This window comes from Balaenoptera acutorostrata, chromosome 15 (assembly GCF_949987535.1).
Source record: "Balaenoptera acutorostrata chromosome 15, mBalAcu1.1, whole genome shotgun sequence".
Lineage (NCBI taxonomy): Eukaryota > Metazoa > Chordata > Mammalia > Artiodactyla > Balaenopteridae > Balaenoptera > Balaenoptera acutorostrata.
This window is the reverse complement of record NC_080078.1, coordinates 42,637,265-42,663,262: the sequence shown is the minus strand read 5'-3', so window position 1 is coordinate 42,663,262 and position 25,998 is coordinate 42,637,265. Positions and strand designations below refer to the sequence as shown.

General features: G+C 45.3%; 1 protein-coding gene across 2 annotated transcripts in view; it reads right to left on the bottom strand.

Annotated features, from left to right (window-relative positions):
* CFAP61 (cilia and flagella associated protein 61) overlaps positions 1–25,998 on the bottom strand; it is a 262,542-nt gene that overhangs the window by 47,691 nt on the left and 188,853 nt on the right. For both annotated transcript variants that reach the window (XM_007191888.3, XM_057528332.1), the window contains exons 21-25: positions 24,815–24,989; positions 13,618–13,910; positions 8,756–9,083; positions 7,322–7,413; positions 1,242–1,447 (exon numbers count right to left, since the gene is read on the bottom strand). In XM_007191888.3, coding sequence (XP_007191950.2) covers positions 1,242–1,447; positions 7,322–7,413; positions 8,756–9,083; positions 13,618–13,910; positions 24,815–24,989 — 1,094 coding nt within the window. The remainder of the gene's footprint in view (positions 1–1,241; positions 1,448–7,321; positions 7,414–8,755; positions 9,084–13,617; positions 13,911–24,814; positions 24,990–25,998) is intronic.

Genomic DNA, 25,998 nt, shown 5'->3' with positions numbered 1-25,998 from the left:
GCCACAGAACTGATTCAAACGTAGGCAGAACAAACCAGTACATCATTTAGGAAACCATATACTGTACGTGGCACACCTCTGAAACAAGGGTTGGCCTGGTACCCGTTTCAGTACAAAGTTTTACTGGCATGCAGCCACGTCCCTTTGTTTATGGATGGTCCGTGGCGGCTTTCACGGCACAGTGGCAGACTTTAGTACATGTGACAGAAGTCGTGTGGTCCCCAAGCTATTTACCATCCGGACCTTTATAGGGAAAGTTTGCTGATCCCTACTTTACAGGAAAGAAAGGGAATGATTAACCTAAACTGCAGGGTAGTGGCGACCTCCCAGCAGACAGAGGGGGTGTGATCAGACAGGGGCTTTGAAGTAAGGCACATAGATTTCCAGTACTACTATCCTTTAAAGTGTACCTACATGTTTGATTTATTTTTTTTTTTTGTTTCTATGATGTATTCTACGATTTAAAAACGATTTTAAGACGGAAGAGAGATTGCTTCTGACCCTGACTGTCCCCCCGCCCCGGGTACTGAGGACCCTGAATTCTATGACTTATGTCCTCTGTCTCTATTTGTCACCATCTTGTTTTGTGGATAGACGGAAGCTCTCTTAACCTTTCTAAGTGGCAGACTGCATCCAGAAGTGGATTTCTACTCTACAGTTCTAGCCTTCCTAGAGGTATCGGACAAGAGAGTGTCTCTGAACTTGAAAGACTGGGATCTAGAGCGCCCAGTCTAACCAACCTGCTGGAGCAGAATTCCTTCCCAACATCTTAGGCAAACGGTCGCCCCCTCTGCTTGAGCACGTGCCGTGAGGAGGAGGCTGGGGTCACAGACAGCCTGTCCGGGGTGCTGGAACTCCCCCCAGGACCAGGTACCTCCATCCTGTCCCCAAATCGACCTCTTACGTTTCTGACCACTGCTCTTAGCAGCCTGTGTCTCAAGAGAGACTTGAATATCATCTGTGGTGTGGAGGCCGTGCACGGATGTGTCTGGGACCCAGGCCTGCGCATGGCCGTGCGGCCACTTGTGGACACACCAAGAGCCTGTGCTCTTCTCCGTGGGCCTCTCCAGTGCTGGTGGATCTCATACTCCTCACTGTTGAGAAGCTCTAGCTTCTCCCAGGGGTTCCCGTGTACTTCCTGGCGCATTACAAAACACCTCCCTCATTCACAAGACATCCATGGCCTGTGTCTGCATTCCCCCCACCCCCCAACCCCCGGGAAAGGGCAACGCCCAGCTCACCTGTAGAGGTCTGGGACCAGCCCGTCCTTGTACCGAGTGCACAGGTTGTTGAGGACTTGCTCGTGCTGGCCGAACAGGCGGATGTAGTTGGAGGTAGGGAAAGGCACTTTGGAAAGGCACGTGATGGTTTCCACCATCTTGTACTTGTTGGTGTGGATTCGGAAGTAAGTCCCGTTCTTCACGTTACCTGTTACTATTTCTGAACCCTGGCGGAGGAGTGCATCAGAAAAACAACGTTAGAAACATTTCTGGACTTTGGGAACTTTATCATAGCAATTTATTTTTCAAATATAATGGACAGGTTAGAGCTTATCGCCTGTTGCAAATCACAGTAGTAGATATTGACCAAACTCGACTGAAGATAAGTGCGTGTCAGAAACCATGTGTTTGAATCTGATGACTGAAAGTTCCTCAGGGTATTTGACACTGTGATTATATCGCTCCACGTTTCTAAATTAGTTGCTAGGTTACGGTCAATTCTCCGTTATTCAATACCTGACACAGCCAGTAGGTGGAACTGGGTCTATTCTCTCCTGCGCGGTGTCAAAAGACTGTTAACTTTAATTTTTTCACAGCACCATTTTGAGAAGAACCTCCTAGTCAAACGTGCGCAAAAGGAATTTCAGTTTTTAAAGTTCTACTTGAACAAAGGAAACAAGGAAAAAGGTGAATCCCTGACAGCTGGGTTTGCGGAGGTTCAACTGTTTGGTAGGGTCTGTTCCCGGGAAGAAGGTTCAAGTTCACGGGAAATATACATACCATTCTGTGGGCTACTTGTTAGTTTGTAAATTGTGAAAGGTGTAGATTCATGGCTTTATGTCCCCTAGAAACTGGCTAAACCACCATGTGAACCCAAACGACAAGGAAAGATGCCCCTCTACCCCAGTCACGACCACTTTTTCTATTTCAGCCCCTGATGGCCACTGACTGATGAGTCAGAGACACGCTTCCCACCGGCTCCAGCAACAAACAAAACATCCATGTACAAACTTGGGTTTGGCTGGTGGTGGCTGAACCCGCAGACTTTGCCCCTGGACTCTGAACTCAGTACACAGTAACACTCAGTAAATCTCTCCTGAGTGCATATAGATTTAAGCTTTTGCTCTGAACTTGAATGTGGCATTTAGAAATCCAGGGCAAGTTGAACTGCACTGATCCCAAACATTTACTGAGTCCCGGACATCCCCTGGGGACTTTGTCTAAACAAGGACACACGGATTAACTGGATTTTTAAGTAAATTGAAGCAACTGGTGGGTGTTTGTGTATCACGTGACTAAACCCTGAGGAGGAACCAGCCAACTATAAAGGCACAAGGTGAGACATACAGGAGGGATGCCAGGTAAGTCCTGGGCCAGCCCCAAGGATATGCACGAGATTGGGGGACAGAACAAACACAGCTTAGGAAGGGGGTGGGGGACAGCACCCCAGGGAGGTGCATGAGGCCCAGCATCATAGAGATGGATGGATACAGAGAGGAAATCTACCTCCATAGCAAAGTGTTTAAAAAAACACCCAGTAAGGTATTATCTAACGCAACAATGGTATATGCACACAATGGGATTCAATGCATCCAATAGAAATTATTGGTGAGTTATTTCATAACAGGAAAATATGTTCCCAGTACATTTTATACTATAGAAGTATAGTATAAAAATTTGTAATGTTTTATAATTTGTAGAGAATCATTCTATTTTCATAAAAATAAGCGGTATCGTTTATTTGTTTTTGTGTCAACATTTTAACAAAATGTTAATGGAGGGGGCTAAGACTAAAGCTGCTGGTGCCAAACTCAAATGGTCTTTAAAGTCTTGTATTTATTCTTAGAGATGCTCGCGATGGGCGCATTCGTCACTCTCATAGCTCTGTGTGTATTTAATTCAGAAATAGCGTTTGATATGATGAGCCACCAAGTAAAGCTGACCCTGGGGAGGCCCCTTCGCAGTCAGGGGTGCCTTGGTGAAGTGGAATGAGTGTCTGGGGGAGGGGCTGCTCCCTGGCCTTGCTGGTAGGGCGGCTGGGGGTCTGGGAGAGGGGGCACTGGCCGCAGTTCTGGCATAGTTTTAGCACCAGGTTTCCCTGGCCTCAGTGGACAGCAGATCCCACAAGGTTGTGGACCCTCCTCTTCCTCTTTGACATTCCTTTATGCTGAGTGATTAAGGAAGGGAACTCAGGCATCAGAGGGGTACATCTCGGGATCCAGCCACGTGGCTGACAATATTTTTGACTTGGCAAAGAGTTTCACTGAATATCCCACCCTCTGCTCACAAGCACTTGTATTTGGGGGCTGATTCAGTGGATACTGAGCACCTCAACTCGAGGGCCATGGTGACTCCGTGCCTGGTGTCTCAGCATCACGCGCCCTGTGAGGTCACCCTGTTCCACAGGGGCTGTGTCGTCAGCATCGTTTCCAGTGATGTGTCATCATGGGTCTGTTTATTTGGTGGAGGGGAGTTGGCCTTACTTTTTAATTTAAAGGTTGAATTTAAAGGCACACGGAGGAAAGAAATGCCCAGTGGTACAAAGACAGCACATCTTGACTCTGGAAGTGACCGTGACCATTGTTAATGAGATCTGGCACTGCGATCACATAACCAGGGGGCCGTCCTGGGCATGTGGCATCAGAATAGTTTGCATTGACATGAAAGACAAGTCGCCTACAGATGGGTTTCTCAGACACAAGTTACCCCTGTGGGGCTGGGCAGACTTATCTAAATTTCTGAGGTCATCCCCAGTCACTGTTGCTGACAGATGGGAAAATCCAGTGAAGTCCAGGACCCTTTCTGCTTATCCTCCCAGAAAATCACTCCACTAAACAAGGACTTAAGGCAGCTTCCAGCCCTGCCACCCGGTGAGGGATTCTGGGCTAACGATGATGATGATTTCATACACTTTCCAATTCTGTGGGGTGTGGCTAGTTTCTTCCTTTAAGTATATGAATAAATTGTTAGGAGATTTGGGTGTTGAGTTTAAAATTTTGACAGAGTAACGGGTTCTGATGTGGTTTTTTTTTTTTTTTCTCTTCCTTTTCTCCTGAATATAATTATTCTTTTGAGCTCCTTTACGATTTTGACAAAGATTGGAATATGGCTCTGGAATTCATGCCAAACGGAAGACCCAGGGGTAATCAGACTCGGCGTGCAAGAAACCAGGTTCCCAGCTCCCACGATGAATACACAATTTTAAATTTAATGGTACCCAGGCAGAGTTTGTTGTGACAAATTTCTTTATTCCGTGGAGGATAAGCCAACAAAGCATGCGGACTGGAATCTGCGGATCCGTTCATTATGTAGACGACTTGGGGTCCCCTGTCTTCCTTTTGTCGGTTTACCTCATGAATTACTAAAGCATCTCCTTACTTAAATATCCCGACGCATGAGTGCTGCAAGAGTCTGATGAGATTCATCTGTACTACATTTGCTGCAAGAACAGTAATTTAGTTTCTCTAGTGAAATACTGCTCAATGGGCTCCATTCTCGATCCACTGGCCATATTTAGGCGACTGCCTGACCATTTTGGCAACAATTTTACTTAATCAAATTAATTCCAAATCCAAAAGATTGCCATGGAACCATCCTACATTTTTTTTTTCTTGGTGAATAAAATGGGAAAAAAAAATCTGTTTAGATCTTCTGTACTAATTAAAAAGGAGGCCCACCTGGCAAAACGGTTAATTACAGTCAGGGTTCCTGCTCAAATACGGTCACAGCACCAGCCAAAGAAGCTATTCAAGTTCCATTCTTATCAAAACTCTCATTATCTAAAACTCCCTTTGGCTCCTCCTCTGACTTTATTCCGAGAGAGAACCAGTGGTTCATAAATACATGACACTGCATGTCAGAAATCACACACTGTCCTTGAAGAATTTGGTTCTGTGTGAAACCAAGTCCCGTATTTCCTAGCTTTTGAACCCATTCCCACCGTGTACTGTCCGAATTCCTGACCCACAGAATCTGTGAGTGGAATCCAATGGCCGCTTCACGTCCCTAAGTTTTGTTACACAGCAGTGGAGACTGGAGCACCATTCGCTACGGTCCTTTCTTGACTTGTAAGAACATTTTGCATCAGACTGTGGATACAGGACACACCTGAAAGAATCTGGGAAAGGCCCAAGGGAAATAAGTTTTAAACACACAGCATCCATCCTTTCCTTGGAAGAACCAGGTTTCATTATTTTTCTGGAACTATAATTAACAACATCCACCACTGATGGGTCACCTGTTTTATTCCTTGAAGGCAGTGTTACTTTATATGTGATCCCTAATAACCCCAGAAATGCAGAGGAGTTGATAACTTGTCCAAAGTCCATGGGAAGTTGACGGAAGAGCTGGGATTCTGACTTCCCGAAGAGAGAGGGTGAGGGGCCAGGAGCCTGGGACATCTGGAGTCTGCTCCCCCTTACGGAATTTTCCAGCAGCTTCTACTACATCTCATTGGCCAGGACCTGCCACATGGCTGACCTCATTCTCAAGGAAATCTGGGAGATGTGCTTATTTTAAGTTAGTCAGATCATTAACCCTCAAAAAAATTCAGGATGAGAAAACGGGAGTGGAAGCAGGCAACCTCCAGCATCTGCCTCACTGACGAAAAAGCAAACACGACGCACCAGAAAGGAAACCCCAGTTGACAACAAACACCAGTTGGGACCGAATGTCCAATAATCTTACCTGAGAAGCTCACCAACCGACCAACCATGCTGTGTCCTTTCTAGTTACCTTGAACACAGGGAACGCCCCTCCCAACCCCCAAGCACATGCAGCTCCAGCTTCACCTCGCTGGCCCTTCCTGTGTCATCCAGGGAGGGCAGGAGAACAGGGGGGCCTGGACAGACATCCCAGACCCTAAGCAATTTACTTGCTATTGCCACAGAGGTGGTTATTTTAATTATCTATGGATTCATCACAGGCTACCTCAAAACTTAGTGGCTTAATGTCCTTCAGGAGGTGGATGGATAAACTGTGGTCCATCCAGACAGTGGAATACTATTCAGGGCTAAAAAGAAATGGGTTCTCATGCCACGAAAAGACATGGAGGGAACTGAAATGCAAATTATTAAGTGAAGGAAGCCAATCTGTAAAGGCCACATGCTGTATGATTCCAACTCTATGACATTCTGGAAAAGGCAAAAGTATGGAGACAGTAAAAAGGTCACTGGTTGCCAGGAGTTGCAGGGGGGGAGGGAGGAATGAATAGGTGGAGCAGGGGTTTTTAGGGCAGTGACACCACTCTGCATGATACCGTAATGGTGGGTACATGTCATTATACATTTGTCCAAACCCATAGAATGTACAACACCAAGAGTGGACCGTAATGTAAACTGTGGGCTTTAGGTGATAATGATGCATCAATGTAGGTTCATCAATTGTAAAAAATGTACCGCCCTGGTGGGGATGTTGATAATGGGGGAGGCTGTGCATGAATGGGGGCAGGGGGTATATGGGAAATCTCTGTACTTTCCTCTCACTTTTGATGTGGATCTAAAACTGCTCTAAAAAATAAATGGCTTAAAATGACAATACATTTTTATAACCTCAGTCTTTGGGAGTCAGAAATTGGGAATAGCTTATCTGGGGGATTCTGGCTCATGGTCTCCTGTACGTTTTAGTCAAGATGTTGGCCAGGGCTGCATCATCTGAAGGCTGGACTAAGGCTGGAGGACCACTTCCACGGTCGCTCCATCACACGACAGGCTGGTGCAGAAATCCTCAATCCCTCTCCACGTGAACCTCCCGAAGGGCCGCCTGGGTGACCTTGCAGTATGGCAGCAGTGACCCAGGAGGGTGCAAGTTGGAAGCTGTATTATCTTTCAGGACCTGGCCTTGGAAGTCACACACTGTCATTTCCACAATATTCTGCTGGCCACACAGGTCAGCCCTAGTCAGTGTGGGAGGGGACCATACAAGGACATGAATACCAAGGGGTGGGAGTCAGTGGGGGTCGTTTTGGGGGCCAAACTGCCACACGGCTTTCTGATGCATGAACCAATACATTACACTAAAGACTGAATTAAGAATTGCACCCCTACCCCCATAAACAAAGTGTTATATTTGAAAGTAAAATGAAATTCAGGAATAATACTTACAAAATCAGACTGGGCCATTTGTACCTCCAATGGGGTTGGGATGGCGGGCTTGGCGATATGCAGATAATGGTACGACCCAGGGAGGATGCCTCCTGGTGGAAATGGCAAGTTTTCCACATTTTAATTCAGTCGGGTAACAACTGGGTAACAGGGCTTACATCTGTACCACGGGACAACCAGAGATGCCTGCCGTGGTGTATGCTACTCAAACTTTCCCACTCAAGTACCTCTATTAGCAAGGAACACCCTGCGATTTATTTTATTTAATAAAATCAACGTGAATGTGCCGTTATAACCCATAATATAGCCACCAATGTTCCAAGATGGGCCAAGCTGATCCCGTGCATCCTGATTTCCCATAACTTGTGGCATTCTAATCTCTGCCTGCTAAAGCCAACCAAGACTTTGGTCTACAAATGTTGCCGTGGTGTTCCCATTCTCCATCCTCCTCCACTATGTAACCAAAATACTAAGAAAGTAAATGTTATAAGGAAAATCAACAAAGTTCTTGTTCAATGCTTTAGAAAACTCGTATTATGAAACTGTTACTATTTCTAGCTTGCCCTAGAAGCCCGAGCCTGGTCTAGCTCTGATCAGCCTCTGACACCCATGCCTTGTCTTCCTTTCCCACATACACCACCTTTCCTAAGGTCTCATCCAGAGTGAGAAGGAGATCACGACCTCTCGGAGACCATTTAGTTGCATAGATAAACACAAGGACTGCAATACAGGGCTTTTGTCTCTTTAGCCTGATGTTTTGTTTACTGGATTAGGGTTCACAGACCCCCTAGGGGTCCATGGATGACTATGGGGGTTGCTCCATCAACCTTCTGGAAGTAAACATACAGTTTTGTAAACATGTGCATTTTTCTGGTAGAAGATCTACAACATTCAAAGATACTGTTTTCAAGGGTAACTCCCACCTCCCAAATATAAGAAAGTTCTGTGTCACTCATATGATGATCTCCTTAGGGGTCAATAAAGCTGAGGGGATAAAACTGGACCGTTTTACAGCTGCTAATGGTCTGGTTTATCCATCCAGACAGCAGACCAAAGTCTGGGAGGCTTGGAAGTTCTCCTTACCTCTCAACTTATATTGAGAATGAAAGTTTGGTAAGATGTCAGGGCATCAAACCATACACCAGTTGTGAGGGACCTCTGGGCAAGTTACTGATCATCCCCTAGTCTCAGTTTCCTTATATGTAAAGTGAGCATCACATTCTTATGTGAAAAATTTTATCACATCAGTTCTGGTGTGATAAAATCAAGTCCATCATAAATAGTTAAACATAAGAGAGAGCCCTCCCGTGTCTCTGTGCAAACCCACTGAGGGACACAGGCGCCTCCTCACCAAACCTACAGGAAACAGAGGGCTGGCTGGTCCAGATCCAACCAGTGGCTCCACCACAGGGATGAAGGTGGCCCACTACATACCTTTGATCTTGGCTCCCTTGTACATGGGGATGAGTCGGTCAAGGTCAGCCGGCGGCTCAGTCACAGGCTCGAGGGTCGGGTCAAAGAGGTTGAGCATCGTTGCTGCCAGCTGGAAGCCAATTTCCTTGGAATTGAAGTTGCTATGAGTCCACTCATTCGAGTAATACCTGTTGGAGAACTTGGTGAGGGAGCCGGCAGCTCTGATGGCTATGTCATTGGTGTGGAAGTTGGTGTCGATCACAAGTCGGCCGTCGTAGACAAGGCACGCGTCGTTGAAGGCTCTGAATGTTTCGTAATCCACGTTCTTCTCACAGAAGCTGAAGAACATCTACAAAGTGAACAATCACATTATTTCTAGTTATCACTCTTCACTGTACCTTCCCAACAGGGTGAAGAGTCTCTATTTTATTATTTGGGGCACACAAGAAAACCTAAATCTACGAAAAGTATGTCATAATGGTGTGTGTATCTTTGGTACGAAGAAGAAATTAAGATCACTCAATGTCACTCTTTTTTTTTATTGCTCAATCTAGACATCCAGTGGCGAGCGTGCCACGTGGTGGAATATCTCCCACAAGAGCACGTTCTTCCCCGTAAGGAGGTTTACATTCATAAACACCACTTTCCCCTCATTCTCGGACATTTCGAATCGCTCCTTCTCAGCCTCCTTCCATTTTCCTCTCCTGCGTCTGACACTTAGGTCTCGCCAGGTTCCTTCTTGGGGTCACTTCGTCCAGTTTTGAGCTTCAGGCTGCCCCAATCCTGCCCCTTTAAACCTAGAAAGCCTGTCCCTCCCTGCAGGATGCCCCAGAGAGGATGCAAGCCCCGTCCGCCTTGGTACCCACCAGGTTTGGGCTCCTGCCTGGTTACTTCCTGCCCTGGGACGGCAGATGCTGATTCAGTGAAGATTTACAAGGTACCTGCAGGCCCCTCCATTCTCTGCTCAAATTTTAATGCGTTCTCATACTTATCTGGAGATCATCTTCCATATTGATGTTAAGTCATTAAAGCAGTCCAAGTTAGCTGTTTTTAAGTCTTCAGTTGTCACTGAAGTAGCTAAGTTGAATCATTTTTATCTTTACCTAAACACAGTTTGCCACCTTATTAAAGGCATGCTAAGAAATGAACATATGACCTGGGTCCTCATCATACTGGTGGATACCACACTCCCTGCTTCCTTCACACGCCAGCTCTACCCACCTCACTTGCCCCATTACGTACAGAAATCAGCTGTCCTGAGCCAGAGGTAACCCCCTTCCATGCCCTTCCCCACACCTAGGAATGGCGCGCCAATGAGGAATGAGCCACAAATGAGCCTGCAGTAGCCACTAGTCACGGGTGACTATATACATTTAAATCTGAATTAATTACAATTAAACAAAATTTAAAATCCAGACCCTCAGTTGTGGTGGCCTATTTCAAATGCCCAAAAGCTACAGGTGGCGGTGGCTGCCATATTAGACTGCACAGACGTGGACCATTTCCACCATCGCAGACAGTTCTATTGGACAGCACTGGACTCAGATCCACCATCCCTATGACGTCCTTTCTTCTCCCTCAGGGAACCGGCAGGGCCTTTGCCCTTTTCCCTGTCTCTGTTCACTCAGATGTCTAATCCTATCCCAATTACTCTCATCCAGGCAGCTTCTTTCTTTCAAACCTCTTTAAAAATTTTTCTGTTTTATAACCTTGCTCAGTGACCACAGAAAAATATATTTCTCTGAGTCCCTGACTCTGAAACTTTCTGTCTCTCTATTCCTCTTTTTTTTTTCTCCCCTACTCCTTTCCCATCTCTATAGAAACAGACTTCCCACTCACAGAAAAATAGGAAGGACATTTGATTTGAATTGAAATTATGCATGAAAAACAGGACCATTAATGCTCAGCAGCCCCTTTTAGCATCCCTGCAAAGTTCTTCTACCTACCCAGTTTTTCTCCTACTTAAAACAACTCTTTTATTAAGGGGCACATACATATACTAGCCCTTGTTTTCCTGGGTTTTAAAGACTATCAGTACCTCTATCATATTATTTTATATGGTTTTGGCGTAGGCATTGATGCTACGGTTACATTTGGGACATAGGGGTTTGTGGAATAGAGTGAACGTCGGATCAGCAAATCCAACACTGTCCGTGGGAGCACGTGTTCTGAGTTACAGACCTCTCAGACCTCTCAGACACAACTCACGTGCTCCTGTAATGCCAACTGAATAGTACATAGTGGATGAAAATATGAAGTAGGAACATCTGCTTTAAATGCTTCTACAAATAATGACCTAAGGGTCTACCTTAAGGAACTAGAAAAAGAAAGGCAAAGTAGATCCAAAGCAAGCAGAAAAAAGAACATAATTGTTAAGAGCGGAAATCAATGAGAGAGAAAACTGACAGACGACGGAGACAATTAACAAACTCAAAAGCCAGTTCTTTGGGGGGAAAAAAAATCAATACAATTGACAAATGTCTAGCTAGACAGAGAACTTTAGAGAGGTCCTCGTCTCTCCTCAGCTGCTGGTGGTTGCTGGCCATCCCTGCTGCTCCAGGACCCGTGGCTGCCATCACTCCACCTCTGCCTCCATCAGCATGGGGCCTTTTTCCTCATGGGCCTCCTCTCTGTCATCAAGTCTCTCTCTCCATGTAAGGGCACCAATCATTAGAGTTAGGACCCACCCCAAACCAGGATGACCTTCTCTGTACTTGACTACAACTGCAAAGATCCTATTTCCAAATAAGGTCATACCCACAGGTACTGGTTCTTAGGACCGTATCTCTCTGGGGGGACATAATTCAGCCCACGACACCATGACCACATGGCCACAGTGGAGATTGTGAATATATTCGTGCCCATCAAAAGTCTCCTAATTCCCTGGCAGAGATGCCACCCAAAGCTGACGATTGGGAGGGACAAATACCCTGACTGTTCCCTTCTTCCAGTTTCTAATCTCCTGCCAGTTTGGCCAACCTACTGTTGGTCAAACACAGATGAGAGTCGGGGGAAACTGGGGCTGGGAGGCCCCTCGTCGTGGTACAGAGCAGAGCAGGGGAAGCTGGAGACAGGACCTGAGGACAGCAGGCCAACGTCCGACTCATCCATTTAGGGTGAAGTTTGGGCAGGAAGGTGTGTTGGATCAAGGCAGTTGAGAGTATCTGCAAGATGTCTTTGCCATGATTCCAATTCTGACCTGGACAGGAGAGTGAAGGCCAGCAGGGGCTGCTACAGAACCTGTATTCAGTTGGATATTGGGGGAGGTTTTCTTGCACCCATGCGCCCTAAGCAGGGTATGTGTTCACCCCCAGAGTTGCCCAGGATAACCTGGGCATACATCTTCCACGATCATCATTTTGGGAGGAAACTTTTGGTGAAAAGATGTTGATTTTCCCTATCTTATACAGGTATTGTGACATACATGTGTAGATGGTGTCACTTTTATGTTAAAATAAAATGAACTTTTTCTGTCTTTGTCACTGCTATATCCCTCACACTTAGGACTAAGCCTGAGACCTAGTAGGTGTCCAATAAATGTTTGTGGAGTGAAGGAATAAAGGAAGGTACTGAAGAGCAGAATGCAAAATCCCCCTGGGTTGTCAGAATGAAACGAGAGGTGGCAGGGAAACCCCCTCTGTGCGGGTGGTCTGCCTTGAGCTCCAGTCCAGACTCTGGGGGGATGAGGGTGGCCCATAGGGGCCCTTGGGTGAGAAGCCCTGACTTAGGCTGACCCACTCCTACTGCCAGGTGAGGGACTGCTATGAGCCCCCACGGGGGTCCCCAGCCAGCTTGCCCACTAGATGCTGCTGGCATCCTTTATCCCAACTGCCAACACAGCCCTTGACCCCCATAGCTGCAGCACTCACTCGGACCGCAGCCCCCTCTCTCGGAGGGGTCTCCTGCTTCTCCGTCACATCAACTGGCCCCTTTCTCTTCTTCCTCCCTCCTGCTTTCTGCTCATCTCCTGAGCAGGGTGTGAGCTGAGCTGTGACAAGCCGCGAAGCAAAGTACTCTCTCCATACATCATGGGGGAAGATCCACTATTGCTGTTTCCAGAATCTTAGGAGGTCGACACAGCATGGACCTTGAGGCCCTGATGGCCTGGGTTGGGATCTCAGCTGACGTGGAGTCACGGTGTTCTCGTCTGTAAGGTGGGGATGCTTCCCTTGAAAGAGCTGTTGTGAGGAGGGGACAGAATGCGCTGCAAGTGTGCAGCATGGTACCCGGGACATGGGAAGCTCTCAGTGGGGCTGGCCCTCTTCAAAGCCACCCCCCCTGACACTCTGCCCAGGAATAGGTGGGGTCCAGTTCCCTTCCCCTTGAGTGTGGGCTGCCTTAGTGACATGCTTCTAGGGCACAGAATGCGGTGGAAGGATGCGGCTTGACTTCTGAGGCTAGGTCACGAAAGGAGATATGCTGTCTCTCTCTCTCTTTCTCTCTGCGTCTCTCTCTCTGTCTCTGTCCCATTGTTTTCGGAACCCAGCCACCATGCAGAGGGGAAGCTCAGTCCCATGAAGGGGCCGTTTGTAAGTGTTCAGGTCCAAATCTCACCTGAAGCTGATCTGACACCAGCAGCCGGACAAGTGGGTGAACACACCTTCTAGACGATTCCAGCCCCAACCCCAGTCTGACGTCAGCCCCAGGAGAGACCTCCAGGGAGAACTGCTGACGGAGCCCGGTCCAGCCCCAGGACCACGAGAGAGAATATGGAATGGCTGTTGTTGTTTTAGGCCATTCAGTTTGGGTGGCTCGTTTCTCAGCAATAGAAAATCTGAACGTTTAGGGGAAAAAATACCCTGTGACTGTAAATTCACCACCTACCACCTTTCAGGCCCCAAGTCCCCCAAAGGTGGTGAGTGAGGTTCTGGGAACCTACTTACGGAGCAGGGGAGCTGGAAGGGCTTGGTGGGTGTGGTGAAGCTGGCTCTGTGGATGGGGTCTGGGTTCAGGCCATCATTCCACTGAGCCAGGACCGCGTCCCGGTAGACGGTCACCCCCGCGGCTCGGAGCACATCCTCCACCGCGCCCTCCACCGCGTAGTTGTTGATGCAGGTGATGATGGAGGTGGGTGGGTGCTGCACCAGGTGGATGTAGGAGCCCCTCACACCCAAGTTCAAGAGCGTCTCCACCGTGGTGTATGTGTCAATTGTGTTCCCATAGACGATGACATTCCCTAGAGAAGGGGACAAATGCTTAGATACATAGTTTAAAAAAAACCCAACAACCTTATTAGTCAAATGCTAATAATGCCGAATTGCTCCCTCCAACCCTCTCATTTTTTTTCAGCTGTGGGAAGCCAGCGGTGTTACCTAGCAACAGCGACCAAGATAATTTAGCACAGAATGGGCACACAACATCCCACAAAGTAGTCAAGTACTTTTAACACAGAAGTAGGACATTCATTTATGTTCCTATAATTTGAAAGTTGAAATTATGCTAAATGAAACTGGTGAGAATAAAACCTTTTACCTTGTTTTTGTTCCCTATTTGCTACACTTATTAAGGGGAAAAATGGCTAAAGTTTGCAATAAATGCAAGTCCTTCCTGAGTGATGAAAAGGACAATGGTGAAAATAATTGTCATGTGCATGATGGTACGGATATTTTAATACTTAATTGTTGAATCGTGTTGATTTCAAGGACATTTTTCCTTCTTTGAGAACTAAAGACTAGAACATTCTGCTTTGCAACAGATAATTTTATAAAGATTCAAATTCTGATTTTTAGGATTTAATGTGTCAAGACCTAGCAAAAGAGATTGACAGGTATTCTTTTGGTGAGGAAAAATAAAATCACAAAATAACTTTGAGAGATTTCCCTGTGTAAGAGCATTTTGATGGTAACAGTCTATACGATTTATTTATATTTCTTAAAAATATTATAGAAGTAATTACATATGCTCTTCTACTAATGATATAAGTGTTAAGACCAATGATCCTATTACATGAGTGAGATGTATTATATGCTATTTATATGCTGTTTTTGACACTGAATTGGCATTATTACCTCTTCACAAAGACAGAAACTGCTGTAGGCTCACATTTCAGGCAAGCTGTAACAATTTTACCACAAAATGATAGATTTGTGAATCTACCTCTCTTTTTCTTCCTGTTTATAAAATGATATGAAGAGGAATTTTATGAGACAAAATAAATGCAAGTGTACTTACTCAATTTGGTGGAATAAATTATGCAAAAATCTATTTCGATCCAAAATTGAGAGGACGTATAATGGCTTATCTTACTTGTTTAGAAGGAAAGGAACTAGAATAGCTTTCAGATGGCTTCCCTAAGGTTAAGAGCTTCTGGAAAGTCCTCCCCTACTTCCTGTTGCTCAAACGTGGAAAGCCAAGGGGGCAAGGAAGCCAGGGGCAGGGTCCTTCCTTCCTGGCTTCCCTAGGACGCTCCGATTTGGGGGCTCTGATTGCCGCCCTATTCAGACGCGCTAGTGCAGCATTCCTGGGTGAGCTGCCTTTTCCTTGGCTGAAAGAGCCAACATTTTGCTTAAATTATTGAGGCTCCCACCTGCTGTGCAACATGAATCCTGGCGGTCTGACACAACAAAGAACTAGCCTGCCAGGAGAGCCAAAACTTGAACCTCAAACTGTCATAGGTTTGAGGTCTTCTGCCCCTTTAAAATATGCATGCAAAAACAATATTCCTTTTCAGTGAAACAGATTTAAGTGCTTAGGCCCCATGCAACTCAGAGTTTAATATTTTTCCAGTCTCTCCTTCATGTTGGCTTTTAGTAACTACTCTGTGAGATGGGCTTTTTCATTACAGGCTCATGGAAGCCCCAGCAATGCAGGGTTATTTAGCCAGGGTTGCCCACAGATTGTAGGCAGCTGGAGAGGATGAGGACTTCCATACATTTCATAAAACCTCTAATATTTAAATTAGACGTTTATTAATAGATATGCTAACTTCTAAATAGTTTTGTCTATCTCTTAGTTTAATTTGAAACGCCTCCCCCAAATACGAGACTTCAGTTATTGTAACTGTCAGCTATTGCCACGATAATGCTGCATGACAAACTACCCCCAAACTCAATGCCAAACAACAGTAAGCCTGTTGCAGGTTGGCCTACACGTCTGTGGGCTGGCTGATGTTGGCTGACGTGGCTCCAAGCTGTGGTTGGGGTCAGATCTGCACCACGTCTCTCTCATCCTCTTTGGACCAACAGTGACCTGAGGCATATTCTCTTTCGGGAGCTGTGCAGGAGCACAGGCGGGCAAGCACAACTGCTCAGACACTTTCTAAGCCTCTCCTTGCAAGACATCCACTAATGTTCCATTGACCAAAGCAAGTCATGCGGCCACACCCGCACCCGCCCAAGGGGGTGAAGCACACTCTGCCCACAGTGGGGATGTGTGTGTGTGCATATCTGCTGAACAACGGTCCAAAATCACACTCATATTGGGCACATAGTAAATCATGCCTATGTGATGTCATCTAAAATTTTTCATCTAAACGTGTTTTATATGATTATTTACTTACATGGTCTCATTACCCACAAAACAGAATAAAATCTCATTATAATTTTTTTACTACCTAAATAAGAACATGTCACAGGTCAGATCACATTCCTCCACATACATAACAAGACCCAATGTTACAAAGTCAGCCTGTTACTCTTTGCCAGTTTGATCCCTTGCCTTTTACATGTTTCCACTCTGGGGGGGATTATTCTTTCCATTATCTTTGTGCAATTGTGAGTTCTTTCTATATCATTTCCCACTTTTTCTTTGTAAATAATTTTTAGATTCAATTCCTGTTTATCTCATGACTCTTATATACCTGGCCTAAAGCCAGGCACTTTAATACACAATCCCAGGAACTCCCTGGTGGTTCAGTGGTTAGGACTCCAAGCTCTCACTGCTAGGGACCTGAGTTCGAGCACTGGTCGGGGATCCAGCAAGCCACGCAGCATGGCCAAAAGAAAATAAAAAGTTATCTCTGGTAACACCTCTCTTTCTGGGCCAGGCCCCCTATCTAAATTCTTTAAAAAAATACACAATCCATTATTATTATTATTATTATTACCAGTAACAATAACATTTAGAACTGTTACCAATAACATTGGCTTCAAGCAAATGCCCGTAAGTAATTTTTTCATAAGCTAACAGTAAAAATATAAGCATGAAGATAATTCATAGGATAAACAAAGTCATATTTTGGGGAGTCCCCAGGACAAAAGCTAGCAGACAAAGATTTTGATTGTTAATGTATTCGTTTCGGGACAAATCAATCTAGGTATAAAAATATGATTACTTATACTTATCAGAGTAATTTTACTAGCATGGATGGGGTGGAACTAGGGCTTTTGAAGCCCCCTGGACTGGGCTGTGCTTGTGGTTGTACCTGGGCCCCAGCAGAAGGTCCAGCCCCCGGCAGGTGAGGTCCCTGCAGGCCCGAGGCCGTCTCTGCCTTGCCTTCCTTGCATCGGCAGTCTACACGCCCTGGCTTACCTGGGGGAGGACTTCAGGCTCACCCTGCCCACGTTGCCCACCCTGGGGCCTCACACAGAGCCTGGCCTGCAATGGGTGTGACAAAACGTTTCCTGACCAGATACACGGATGAGTGTTTGAGCTTTATCAGCTTGCTGATCCGAAACTAACTGTGCTTTCCTTTTGGGCCCTGTCGATATTTACCGCAGAACACCCTCACTCTGGCCAGGTTTTCCTACTACGTATTTCGACCTGGTATTCACTATTTTTTTTATTTTTATTTTTTAAATTAATAGCTACTTTATTTATTTTTGGCTGTGTTGGGTCTTCGTTTCGTGCGAGGGCTTTCTCTACTTGCGGCAAGCGGGGGCCACTCTTCATCGCGGTGCGCGGGCCTCTCACTATCGCGGCCCCTCCCGTTGCGGGGCACAGGCTCCAGAGGCGCAGGCTCAGTAATTGTGGCTCACGGGCCTAGTTGCTCCGTGGCATGTGGGATCTTCCCAGACCAGGGCTCGAACCCGTGTCCCCTGCATTAGCAGGCAGATTCTCAACCACTGCGCCACCAGGGAAGCCCTCGACCTGGTATTCACTATTAAGTTGGCACTACAAGACCAGTCCAGCCACAGGATGGGTTGTATACCTGAGATTTGTAACACAGAAACATGTTAGATCTGGCTATTAGGTTTCCCTTCTAGCCCACGAAATCCTACACGATCCTAAATGCAACCAAAACTGTGTGTGCCTCCAACACGACAGTATAAAATAATACTCATGCCATGTTGGTGCAGTTTAAACCGAGGGACCAAGGATATTTTACAGGGAGGTGAGCCCTTGTGTAACTATCACGCTGTGGACAGCTGGGTGAATTTGGGGCCAAATCAAAGAGGGAAGATGGAGAGGGAAGGAAACGGAGAAAGAAAGGGAGGGGGCAGAGAGAGAGAAGAACCCAGAACGCCTCAGAGAAATAGATTTCTTCCATTACTGGCTGAGTTAGAAGCAAGCAAGAGTTTAAAAGCAGGTGAGAAAAAGTGGTTGTGAGGTGGGGGAGGGGTGGGGGAACTGGGCCGTGAATAACAACACTGCAAAGGGCTTTGTAAGGGCGACGCTGGGTCTGACAGTGTGTCCCACTCCGAGTGGACCAGGCGGGTGGCTGGGGTCCTGCTGGCGCAGAACATCCTAACGGCTGGTGGAGGAAGGGGGGCAGCCCCAGGGTATGTGGAACCCACGGCATCTGTCATCTACAGCGGGCTTAAGAGGTCAGACAACCCCGGTTCATTAAAGATTCATTGAGCTCATGCATTTCCACCACTTAGGTGCTCTGTAACTCACGGAGTCTTTGCAAATACTTTGAAGGAGGTGACACATTGCAGGGGCTTCCTTTATCTAGTTGGGATTTCGCATATATTCTTTGGAAGTTTCTATGCATATGTGGAAGAAACAGAGTGGAAAAGCTGAGGATTTCCCCCTGGATATCAGTTTTATGCTAAGAGATCTGGTCACTGTCTTCTTCGAAGCAGCTCAGTTTACTTAACAGATAAGAAACAACCAGTCTTTGCACTTGACCTGATGGGTGACAGAGGGGAAGTGGTGGGCGGCCCTACTTTGAACTGGCAAATGATAACTCATGATTCGAACAGTCTGGGTGGATTTTCAATAGGGGGCAATGGAATAGAACCATACCAGTTTTCATGGGAGGCCGATCTTTGTTGCTCCTTCTAGGGGATAAATTATGCGTTACTGAGAGTACAGAGCAGAGTTGGGAGGCAGAGTACAAGGAGGGCACGGTGGTGAAAAGACGACCTTGTGAAAGCCCCTGGAGTTAAAGTTGGCGGGAAGGGGCACCCAGTCTCTCTCTCACGCTCGCCTGCAACGACCTTTGGGACAGAATGTGCAAGGGAGCTTCCAAAGGAAAGAGGGGCCCAGCTGGGGAGGAAGAGGGGGCGTGATGATTCCTATCACCACCTGGGTGAGCTGTCACTTCTCCACCTCAGGCTGAAAAAGCGCTAAGACCAGCCGTCTGAAATGTTGGCATGAACGTGAAGGTGATGCTTTTGCTTTCTGATACACTCTTGTTGAAGGTGTAAATGAATACACCAGCAACTCTGATTGTGTGACCACCAAAATAAGGCAAGCCCACACAAGATGTAAAGATGAAGGATTCTCCAGGAAGAAAACCATCACTCGGAAAGGAGAAAAGGGAAGGATTTTCTGATCTGGCATTCTGGGCAGGAACTCACATCTCAAGAGGATAAGAAATAAATTCAAGATTTATGCACACAGATATTAATACGAATTTTTCTTCATAGTTATTGCATTTTTAAGACCAGAGAAAATAAGAATTATATACTACATTTTATAATTTATGTATTTTAAATTATTTTATTATTGTATGTATATTTACATATTCCATTGTATTTTAATGAAGAACTATGGTTCCTTTCCACTTCAAAAGAAACAGAGATTATGTAAGATCAGAACAGGCCCATGAGAAAAGTTTTATTATGCTCTCCATAAAACTGAGGACAGAGAGGTTAAGTAAGAAGCTCCAGGTCACACAGCAGTAGATAGTTCAGCAGAACTCAGACCTGCCAGGTCTGATTTCAGAACCAGTGCTCACACCACTGCACTATATTTGCAGATGGATATATAACATGTTCCTTAAAAACTACTCTAATCGGCATTGTATCTGTATTATTAACTTTAGGGAATAACCAGATAATGAAAGAATTTTAAATAGATACCCTAGAATATTAATAAATTGTGAAATAAACACACACTTAAAAAACATATTATGTTCATGAATAGACCAGAAAATACTCTTTTTACTTTTTATAAGTCAAAGCATAAGATTTCTATGACACGTCTCATTTTGCTCTGTCAAATAAAAAGGGAAGAATATATTAGATATAGCATAACAAAGGCTTTGTTCGGTGATTCATGCACTGGAATTTTAATGTTATACTTTTCTTACAAACATGCTTTTAATAAGGCAGTAAACTGTATTTAGCTAAAGATAAAAATAATTGATCCATTTCGGGCCATCAAGGCGGTGTATTTTTTTGTACTTTACTTTCATCCTACTTTTCATTTTCATGGAAAGTACAGAGGTAATAGCAGATGAATTTCAATTAGTTTCAATTAATGCCATAAACTGTTATAATGTATTAGGTTGCTGGGTTCTATCTGAACCCCACCCCCCGGCTAAACCCTCCAGGTTTTTTTTGCAGTTGAAAGCCAGTGATGTCAGCTATTCTCCAGGATACTGGAGCAGTTCTAATAGTTTAGGATAATTTACATCTATAAACTCATCCAACTCCAGAGACCAATAAACAATTTCCTTCAGACTGGACTAATTCCATCACAGAACAACTGTTTCTCCTTTGGAAGCAGAGGAAGACATGATAAAACGGAGACAGGGGCAGGGGAGAGTGTTGATGCTTTGGGGGAGATATCTGTGCCTTTTCAAGGGGCAGAAATTCAGAGGAAAGCTAACCTCCTCCTATTTAAAAAAAAAAAATCCATTGTTTCTGCTACATAGCATCCTTCTGTTCTTCTAGAACAATCCCTCCACCATCCTCAGCAAACAAGCCCCTCCTCTCAAGTCTGTGTGCTTCAAAGTTAGGCCTGGAGTTTCCCAGGATTCGGGGTGTGATTCCTGGATGGACATTCGACCCAATCACAGCCCGTGAGACACAGGAGTTTTTTTCTCAGGCTCTTGGGAGAAGGGCCCTATCCTCAGCTCCCTCCCTCCAACCCCAGCCTGAACTATTGAGAAAAAGGAAAATTAGCACTGAGGGAGCAAAAGCTAACTATCATGAAAAATGTCCACATTCTTTCTGGTGTTATTAGAAACCAAGGGCTGACAGGCGGAGTGACGGTAATGGATGTGGGAACAAAGCCCTGCTCCTCGTTTTCATGAAGTGCCAACTTCCAGTTTCCAGCTTCAAATACCATCAGCCCATAACTGACTTGGAAATAAGCTAGATGCGGCTGTGCCAGCAGGACCTCAAATGGATCAGAGATGGCTGCTTCCAGCCCGCCCCTGCCTGAACGGCTGCCCCACCCCAGCCCTCACCCATCCTTCCCCGAGGGCTTTCTCTCTGCCGCCGTGGGTGCCAGAGATGGGAGTTTGCCTTCCTGCCGTGCTGTTTTGTACACAGCATCACGCCTGGTTCCCCAGCCTCTAAAAAGTGACCAGTTAAACCTGGACTCCCCTGGCCCCTCCACCTTCCCCTCCCACTGCTGCCCTTCACGGAGTCTGCCCGGCCTGAGTTGTTGGGTCATGGTCTTTGGATACAAATCAAACTCCCCCAACCTCTCTCTTCCTTTGCTTATCCTGCCCTTCATTTTTTTTTTTCCAGCAATTTCAGTCTTTTTTAAATTTTTTATTTTTTTAATTTTTAAATTTTTGGCTGCGTTGGGTCTTCGTTGCTGCGCGCAGGCTCTCTCCAGTTGCGTCAAGCGGGGGCTACTCTTCGTTGCGGTGTGCAGGCTTCTCATTGCGGTGGCTTCTCTTGTTGCGGAGCATGGGCTCTAGGCACGTGGGCTTCAGTAGTTGTGGCGCACGGGCTCTGTAGTTGTGGCGCACGGGCTTGGTTGCTCCACAGCATGTGGGATCTTTCCAGACCAGGGCTCGAACCCGTGTGCCCTGCATTGGCAGGCAGATTCTTAACCACTGCGCCACCAGACAAGCCCCTATCCTGCCCTTCTTTAAGGCTGAGCTCAAATCCTCCTTTCTTGGGGAAACCTTCTCTAAACTTCACAGCCTCCAGGGCTCTCATGAAGGTCACGATGCCTCTCTATAACCAGACTGGTACCTGGTGCACACGGCTCCCCATCTTTTGTGTAGAGACTGTGCTAGGCTGCACCATCACCAGGATGGCAGGGGCTGAGACCTACACCCTGGAGAAACAACCCTATCACATGTAGCGGTAGTAGTAGTCATAAGGCTAACAACAGCCCATATGATTGAACTCCTACTGTGTAAAAGACGCTGCCCTGAGCTGGACATGTAATATCTTATTTATCTCGTTTAATCCTGATAGCAGCCCATGTGAGGAAGATATCTGGAATGGCACTAATTAAATTCAAGTCTGAATGTGACTCTAATTATGGAAAAACTACAAAGAGAAAGAGCTTCCTCAAGGCAGGAGGTTAACATTTTTCTTTCCAACTTTCCTTACAGTCATTTGAAAAGGGTCACTACCCTAAGTTGAATGAACTTGGCTGGGTCTGTTTCTCAGACGCCTCCCAGAACCTGGGCCCAGCATCTGAGTGTTCGGACCACCTACCTGGGAGATGCCCTGGGGGTGTCATTAAGCACTGGACCTGGGGAAAACAGCCTACTTTTAGGACAAGAAACTAATGTCTATAAACTCCCTAACCTGGCCGTTCAGTGGACAAAAGCAGGCACGCAGGGGTTTTATGCAATGGTTAATGGGAGACACTCTTAACTCTTGCAAAAGCATTTATTTCCCTTTAAGTGGGCACCAGAGTATCACCATCTTCGACCGCTAGTCAAGGCAACATGATAGCTGGATGCTATTCCCCCATCTGAGAACCAAGAGCTTCTTACATTGGAATTTCTAAGTTCTCTGCCATAAGTATTCAACCTTAAGAACTTCCATTGCCACATTCAAAGGCCCTTTTCTTGGTCAAAAGGCTCCTGAATCCTAACATTCAAAACAGCCAACAGTTCGATTAAAACACTGCATTATAACAGGACTGGGCACATTCCTAAGACATAATGTATATTTTGTATTGAACCATTGGCTTTCGTACTTTCAGCAAGCTTAAGTTACATTTTGAGGTCTGGACTTGAAGAAATGGTAATGAGTTGTCACAAATTGTATGGATAAAAGCAGGGTTCTGCAAACTATGACTCATCCCCTATTTTTGTAAATAAAGTTTTATTGGAACACAGCCATGCTTATTCATTGACATATTGTCTGTGGCTGCTTTCTTGCCAGAGCAGCAGAGTTGGGTAGTTGGGACAGAGACCATATGGCCTGCAAAATCTAAAATTTTTGCTATCTGGCCCTTTACAGTAAAAGTTTGCTGACCCTCAGATCAGAGAATTCCCTAAGTGTACTTAGGTCATAGGGCAATGATTAAAGAATGACTAAAATATTGAAACAGGTTTAAACACATACAGATGCAAAACTGAAAATAATACCGAGTTTTAATGCAAAAATTAAAATATTGAATACTTTGACAAGTTTTTATTCTGGGTCCCCAGTATATATCTATATATCCCACCTCTGCCCAAAGGTTCCAGACCCAGTTGGTTTTATGGGTGATTCCTGTCCAACCTTTAGGTTATACAAAGTATTTCTGACCCACCAAAAATATGGAAAACTTCCCCAAAACACTGTGTGAGACTAGCATATCCTTGATTCCAAAAACTTGCCAAGTAAAGCATAAAAGAGAAAACAGGCCAATCTTACCCATGAGTTTAGATGCAAATAGCCTCTAAGTACTAACAAACTGAATTCAGCAATGTATCGAATATCCTTTGATACCTATTTTTGATTTTTAATGAAGAGAAAACAGGCCAATCTTACTCATGAGTTTAGATGCAAATAGCCTCTAAGTACTAACAAATTGAATTCAGCAATGTATCAAATATCCTTTGATACTTATTTTTGATTTTTAATGAAGTAAATGTAGAAACTTGACAAAAAGTTAACTAACACCTAAATCTTCCACCAAAAATCAGAAGAAACTGTATTTAATTTTAATATATTAATTATATTAACTAACATAATGAAATTATATTTAAACAAATACATTCAATAAACTAATATATTTAATTTTATATACTGATCTCCACACTCCAGTCACTTACTGATTTTTCCATCCCTGGACTGAATCAAAGGTCTGGGTTAGAAGCCCAGCCCATCACAGGTAGTTGTATAACCCAACCAAGTCCCTGATCCTCCCTGCGCTTTCGGTAAAATGAAGGGGCTGCAGTAAGTCATCTCTAAAACTTGACTCCCCAGGTTTCAATTAAAGACAAATAGGCAGCCAGGCCCTGTTCTAGTTATTCTACTAGTCAAACAATTTCCATTAATCCAAGCAATAGAGAGGAAGATGCTTGAGAAAACAATTTGTACAAATGTTTTACTCTCTCATTTGGCTTCAGGAAGTGGTAGGCAACTCGAATATGTTCATTTGTGGGAAGGACTGTGCAGGCAACCACGAGGGAGAACAATGGGTTGTGAAAGAAAAGAGCCCTTCCAACTCAGACCTTTCTTTTTCTTCCGAGGTCTTTTCAGCTTCACAAAAGGAGTCATATTTTCCATATAATTGCTAAACATGTTTGCTTATTAAATTATTCTTTAATTAGTTAATGATTTTAGCCATGCTTTGCTCTTTGGATATTCATTTTTGTGTAATAAAATAATTATAGATAATTAAACTATCTCAAGCCTTTTTCTTTCCCCCAGCAAACATGCTGGGTATCCAAAAATGACAAGTTGTAAATTAATCTGGAAAACAAAGCATGGCAGATGAATGATTTGGTTGGAATTAATTAGGCACTAATTATATACTGGAACTAGACGAAGAATAAGACTCATTATAAAAATAAAATGCTGTTCTGAAAAGATGCACAGTTACCAGCATCCTTACCTTCTGCAGCAATGGAGTTGTTCCTGATCCAAGTCAGGGCTTTCAAGCAATCTTCTTCGTCATTGAGGGTGAAATGATTGCAGGGAACCGGGCCCACGTACCGCCGCAGACTGCTGTTCAGAACTTCTCTGTTTGTCGGGTGTTGACTAATGTCGGCCCCTGTAGGGCATGGGACCTGAGATACGTTACAGAGAGATGCTTATTTCAGTGGTAACAGGTGAAGCGCTCACAAGGAATGAGTTAATTCATTGATTGATTAATTAATTAATTAAAATAAACAAAGCAATACCCAGTACAGGTGTGCCTTTTTCTGTCTCCAGATATAATCACGTCTTAATTAAAAAAAAAAAAAAACCAAATGGGTGAAATGACCACTTGGAGCTAATTCTCAGAAGGAGCTGCCCTGGTCATCTGATGCTGCGTAACAAGTTATTCCAAGGCTCGGTAGTGCAAAACCCCCATTCCATAGGCTCACAGATTCTGTAGGTCAGCCATGCAGCCAGGGAATGGTGGTGGACAGTTTGTCTCTGTTCAGCAATGTTGGAGGCCTCAGCTGGGAAGACCTGAAGGCTGGGGGTGGTGACCTGATGGCCGGGGGCTGGAATCACCTGGAGATAAACTCTCTCAATCCTTTTTCTTTCCCCAAGAAAACATGGTGGGTATTTAAAAAGATGACAAGTCATCACTCTATGTCTAGCAGTTGGTGCTGGCTGTGATCCCAGCTGGGGTTGTCGGCCGGAACACCACGTGGGGCCTCTCCCTGTGGCCTGAGCTTCCTCACGGCTGGGGGGCTGGGGGGTTGAGTTCCGGGGCACATGTCCTGGGAGAGGGTAGCAGTCCAGAGAGCTCCACATTCTTCTCTTCCCTGGTCCTGGGAGCCCAGCAGGGCCTCTCTTGCCACATTCAGTCACGGAGGTCTTCACAGAGGCCTGGCCAGGGTCAAGGGGAGGGAACCCAGGATCCGCTTGTTCCTGCAAGGGGGGCGGGGCCACAGAAGAGCACGTGGTACTGGATTTGATGTCGCTGTTTTTGGTAAAAACAATCTGCACCGAGGCAATTATATCAAGGGATTGAAATTCAAGCACATAGAGGGTCTACCCACCAAATGAGGGAAGTGGGCTACTACTTACTTGTGAAAATTATAGGATTATCTTTCACTTTGTCAAAGAAGTGCTCTCTCTCTC